At 32.9% G+C, this 6,385-nt stretch overlaps 1 protein-coding gene across 1 annotated transcript; it reads left to right on the top strand.

Annotated features, from left to right (window-relative positions):
- Positions 1–4,272: 4,272 nt before the first annotated feature.
- On the top strand, positions 4,273–5,772 carry LOC111408187 (transcription factor bHLH52-like). The gene is made up of 3 exons (XM_023037983.1): positions 4,273–4,340; positions 4,605–5,278; positions 5,540–5,772. Exons 2-3 carry the CDS (start codon positions 4,616–4,618, stop codon positions 5,711–5,713), a joined length of 837 nt encoding a protein of 278 aa, XP_022893751.1. The 5' UTR covers positions 4,273–4,340; positions 4,605–4,615; the 3' UTR covers positions 5,714–5,772.
- Positions 5,773–6,385: the final 613 nt, after the last annotated feature.

The raw sequence follows: 6,385 nt of genomic DNA, 5'->3' as shown, positions 1-6,385 counted from the left end.
AATTATCAACTCACTAGGGATAGAGAAAATGAGTCAAATTAAACCTAATCCCAAGTATGAGCTATTAAATTTGACTGACTTTGTCCTGGTATCAAGAGAATCTCTTGAACAAGGAGAACCTGCCTCTTATGAAGAAGCAGTTAATAAGAAAATTTGAAATTGGATAAAGGCAATGCAGGTGAAGATGTAATCCCTAAGTGAAAATAAAACATGGAAGCTTGTCAAAAAACCTAAGGATCATAAGATAGTTCAGTATAAATGGGTTTACAAACTTAAAGAGAGAAATAATCCTAGTGATCCTGTTATGTTTAAAGTAAGACCAGTAGCAAAGAGGTATACTCAAAGAGAAGGTGTTGATTACAATGAGATATTCTTACCTGTAATCAAGTATAAGACAATTAGGTTGGTTCTAGCACTTGTTGTTCAATTCAATTGGGAACCTGAACAACTTGATATTAAAACTGCATTTTTACATAGAGAGTTGGAAGAAGATATCTTCACGAGTCAGCCTCAAGGCTTTGAAACTAAGAATAAGATTGATTATGTGTGCAAACTGGAAAAATCATTGTATGGACTGAAACAAAGCCCTAGACAATGGTATAAAAGGTTTGATGCAAACGTATTGAAGATATGTTTAAAAGGAGTGATTTTGATGCTTGCCTATACTACAATAACATACAAAGTAGGTGTAAGTCTACCTACTGTTGTATATTGATGATATGCTTTTAGCTAGCCCTAACAAGTCTCAAATCACTAGACTATCTGAATTTGATATGATAGATTTAGGAAGTGCTAAAAAAATTCTAGGGATGGTTATAAATAGAAATGTGCCTGAGAACAAGTTAACTATCACATAAGAGGCATACTTAAATATGGTTGTAACCAAGTTTGGGATGAAGGAAAGCAAGGCAGTTAATGTGCCTCTTGCAACTCATATGAACCTTTCTAAATCCTACTATCCTATATCTGAAGAAGAATTAAAGGAAATGGAAAAAATACCCTATGCAAATGCAATAGATTCTGTCATGTAATCTATGATAACAACCGAACCTGACATTGCTTATGCAATTAGTTTTTTAAGTAGATTTATGTCCAACCCCGGTAAGCCTTATTAGGCTGGAATGAAATGGTTGCTAAGTTATACTGTTGGGACATTAAATCTAGGACTAGTATATAAAAAAAGATCTGAAACTTAACCCTTAAGAGTTATGTAGATGCTAACTTAGCTGGTGACAAAGATAATAGAAAATCAACTGCAGCTACTTTTTTTTTTCCTTTGTGAGATAATTGCATAACTTAAAAATCCCAGTTGCAACCTTTGGTTATACTATTCATCAGTAAAGCTGAATATGTAGCTATAACTGAAGCTGTAAAAGAATATATTTTGTTCAAAGAGATTTTAAATGAATTAAAAACTTCTTGTATGATACTCCTAAAGAGATTTTAAATGAATTAAAAACTTCTTGTATGATACTCCTACTATATTGATAGCTAGAGCGCATATCGTGAAAGATCAAATCATATTGAGGTGAAGTATCATTTTGTTAAAGAAAAGTTGTCTCAAGGTGAAGTTAATTTGGTTAAAATTCATACAGATAAAAATCTCACAAATATGGAGATCAAACTTTTGCCTGCACGTAAGTTTAAAATGTGTTTATCCTTCATATTGACACAGATTAATTTTCTTTTGTACATACATGGGCAATGATGATGGACAATACTTCCATGTGCATATTCAGCAATCAGAGAGTGAGTGTTATCGAGCAATCAAGGTGAAGATTGTAGAAGTCGTGTTTCTCAAAACACGTTAAATAAAGTGCTATTTCTGTCATTTGCCCTTGCTGCCTATTTGGATGATTTTGCCCAAGTGGCATCCATTTATTGGCGGCTTAGCATGCACAAGGATTGTGCTAGTTGGGGTCCTGTCTAAGTCGTTAGATACAATTAAGGGTTGAAATTTATTCTTGGAATCTATACGTTACCTTGGGTGGATTTAATCATATGACTTTTGGGGCTCATTTTAGACGATTCGATTTCTCTCTCTTTCGCTCTTCCTTCGTTCTTTTTAGATTGAAAATTTCTCCATTTCTAATCTTTGAGTTTTTTGTAATTGATCCAATGGATTGTGTTGTGTTTATGTACAATCAGGTCTGAAAGAGTGGCTGATTTGTGTAGGTTAACTCCATATAGTTTTGGTTGGTTTTCTTCTAGGTCATTTATTAGTTTTACAAGAACGGATAGATCGGTGACTAAAACATCGTGTAATCTTGCTCTCTTGGAAGGCAAGATATTGTACTAATGGAACGGGCTGCTCCTCAGCACCCCTCCTGTTTAACTTGACGATCAATATACCTATTTTATTCAGTAATCTCTCTTGAGTAATACTAAACTTATATTGTTCACAAATGTTCATTAACATCATCTCTACATAGATAGAGGCCGTAGATTGTGTCAGAATGGCCAAGAACCACCCCAGGGCTATAAAATTCGTTATTTTGAGTGGCACCAATGGAGGATTAATTGAGAAAAAGTTCATTCAAGTTGGCTGTGTTGGTGAACAATCATGATCAGTAAGATATTACACCTTTTCCATCCAAAAAGACGTCAAAACTACCACTGTTATTTGTATGCGACATTATCAATTGTTAATTAAACAATATTTTTAAGGTAGACTGGGGAATGTATTATATTCTACATCAATCCCGCTATATATGGCTAGTTGACAATTTTTTGAATAGATTACTAGCTGACAAAATTTACCCCCCTTTTGGTCCCCATTTTCTTTCTCATTCTTTTTCTCTCTCTCAATCACACACTCTTCCATAAAATAATATTACACACAAATAACAAAAATTTCATTCTTTTTCAACCACACATTTTTTTTAAAAAAAAACACTATTTCAACCATTAAAATTTGGAAAGAATGGGGACCAAACGGGGGCTTAATTGAGTGTTGGACAAAAAAATATAGTGCAATCCTCATCCTTTCTATTCAGAGCACTCAAGTCCTCAATATTCAATTGTACCATTATCTTATAACGCCATTGCGCTATATTTTGCGGTGGACCTTCGTTTTCTGTCTAATCCACCACCCACAAACCCAAAGTGTTCTCTCTCTCTCAATGTTAACTGCAATGGAGTTACTACCTAAGAACCTGATGTACTGGTTCATGGCTTTTCCAATTGCTTTTGAAAAGATTATAATTGTAATATTGGATTCTTCTAGGCAAACAATAGGTTTCGGATCATTTGCAGGAAGATTCCATGTTTATGTCCCATCAGCCTCTCCCTTGCAGGTAAGAAACTAAATTTTACGTAAAACTTAACATAGTAAAAAGAATTGTTTATTTCTCCAATTTTTTTTTATTCTTAAAAAGGCTCCGATAGACTTTCGATTCAAAACCACAGAATTCCTTGAATCATCTCTATGCAAGAAAAAGTTGAAGATCAATGGTGTATATATAAATTGAATTTTTTAAATAACATTTTATACTGAATATCTCCAACTAAGTTTGAATGTGAAGGTTATAGTTAATTGGCAATTGAAAAAATAGAAAATAAAAAAAAATTAGAAAAGTTCGGTTTGTTTATATAAAGATTTTATATGCTTTCAGTGGTAGAAATAAATTATGACTCGCTCTTACTAGCCAGAAATGAGTTTAAGGAATAAATATATATATATAAACTTAAAAAATACCGCAATGATAATTATATTATAGCTAATTGATTTGATGAATTTTTCTTTGGTTCAATTCATTTCCAATCGAATATAAAGATTGGAGAGAGCAAATCATGCAGAGAAACATTATTACAGTTTGTTTTTATATTTTATAACAAAGCATGCAAATTTACAAAATAAATCTATAATGTTCAAATTTTTACATGCTATATATAAATTTGAGTTTGATTATATATTGTTATTTCTAACAAAAATAACGAAGTTAAGCAATTACAAATAAAATTTTTATATAACATTAAAATAAACAAAGGATAAAATGTTAAAAAATAAAAAAAAATAAAACATGAATGCTATATTAACTAAAAATATAAATTTAAAAGAAAAAGAAACGGAGGAGGTGCGTGGGTGGGTGGCGGAACTTGAAGCTGAAGTAACGGATAACGGTTACCAAATAGAGAGAATTAGCCGCCAAAAGCAGTTATTATCACCTATTAATCTCCCTAATTAACTCACTAACCTCCATCCTACTCTCTCTCTCTCTCTCTCTCTCTCTCTCTCTCTGCATAGAATTGTTAGTTTGATAAGGTTTGTTGGTGGAAGTCTACTGCGATTCAATACTAGTAAAAGACAACAGATTGTTAAGGACAGAATCTTTCTTCAGGTATCTCTCTATCCGTCTTATGTCTTTTTGCTTGTCTTCTACTATCTACTTCCCATTTATACAACACAGTACTGTTATAATATGCAAGAAAATGAGTTTTCTTTATAGAGCCGAATTTTCTGAATTCTTTGTTTCTTTCTTCTTCTCAAGTAGAAGTAAACGTTCAATGCATGTTTGTTACATAGCACTCGACAAAATTGAACAATATAACAAACATGATTTTAGCTTATTTTTCATTTTTAATAATGTATGTTGTTCTTATAGGTTCCCTCTCCATGGCACTGAGCTACTACTCAAATTGGGATGCACTTCAGCATCTCAACTCAGATATCAGCTGCTCCTTTGCACAAACACAGACTGACCTGGCTCCTGAGCTGCTCGATTTTAACAACGATTTCGCGCTTACTGACACCTGGTTTGATCCTCTCTTCCAGCCCGATGACACATTTTACCCCGACAATTATAATGCCCTAATTCCTGATCATCCCAATACTCTAAGCCCAGAACCTTTTCTTCTCCAAGAATATGAATCCTACAACTACTCCAAACGTCAAAAGTCTTACAACTACCAAGACTATTATTCAGAGTATCAGAACGGTTTATTCTGCTGGTATATCCCAAACCCAAGCATGCTCCAAGACTTCTCTTCGCCAGAAGTTATGGTGCCGCCGTTTCCTGATTTTTCAACTGCTCCACCAGTTTACAGTAGTGGAAGTTCTGAAAGTGTAGTGAAGAAGCCTAATGGTGGAAGCTTGTCGGCACAGAGCATTGCTGCTAGGCAGAGGAGGAGGAAAATCACCGAGAAAACTCAGGAGCTTGGGAAACTTATTCCTGGTGGCCAGAAAATGAACACTGCTGAAATGTTCCAAGCTGCGTACAAATACATCAACTACTTGCAGGCCCAAGTCGGTATTCTCGAATTTATGGGATCAAAGCAGGTAATTTGGTTTCTATCTAGTGTCCCATTTCTTCTCATCTTCCAAATAAAGTACTCGAATTAGAAGTATAAAAGACATATTTTAGCTTCCTTTTCCTCATGAGTTTTGTCTCAAATATACTGTATTAAGCATGCTATTAGTGTTCAGTTGAGTTTTTAATGATGGAAATTTGCTGAAATATGGTAATCTTAGTAATTTGAAGGTATACATGATTTTCACCGGGAAGAAAATGGCTTACGGAATTCCAAATTTTATTTGCAGGAAACATTTTCTTGTGAAGAATTGCATGATCTTCTTGAATCGCCATTAATCCAGGAAAAGTTATACTCGACAGATAAATGCTTGGTTCCGCAAAAGTTTGTACAAGCCCTAGCAAATGATCATGAAATTCAGCCAAAACTTCAGGTTCTGAAAGAACTTAAGCAGCTGATATGAATTGGTGGCTACTAAGAAGTGCTTTTTTGTTTTCTGCCATTGTTGTTTGCTTACTTTTTGAGCATCACATGAATCTTTCTTTTTATTTTTCATTTTGTTGTATTTTTTGGTTCAGTCAGGTGTCATTTTTTATTTTTATTTTTTCAATTCCTTTTCTTGTAAATTCCTCCTTTGCAGAAGAAGAAGTATTATTTTGTTTAGACATGATGATGTTTTTAACCTTCAATTTTAATGATGTTTGGTAAACACAGGTTAACTGTAAATGGGAAATTACGCTAAGATACTATTGCTTTTTGGGTATATAACTGTAAATAGCGGTTTTTAGACTTGGTTTGATCAAGTCAAAGTGGTTAAAAAATAAAGCATAGTTTTAGCCATTTCAGTTTTCTTCTATAAATTGATTGTTTCGTGTCAAATTCAATATATCAAATATATGAAAATACTATAAGCCAACTAGTTGTAACATTGAATAAAATCGGTATTTATAAGCCAAGCATGCTAAAAAAAATAAAAAATAAAAAATAAAAATTTGTAAAATTATTAAATATATAATATTTAAATAATTAATAATTAGTTTGTTATTCTATTTTTCTTTACAAATAGAAACAGTACTTAATAATTCGTTTTTTATATTTGAATTTGAATTAACATAAAGCCTTGAGTATTACATTC

This window comes from Olea europaea, chromosome 13 (assembly GCF_002742605.1).
Source record: "Olea europaea var. sylvestris chromosome 13, O_europaea_v1, whole genome shotgun sequence".
Lineage (NCBI taxonomy): Eukaryota > Viridiplantae > Streptophyta > Magnoliopsida > Lamiales > Oleaceae > Olea > Olea europaea.
Note: the sequence above shows the minus strand (reverse complement) of the source record. Positions and strands in the feature narration are given on the sequence as shown.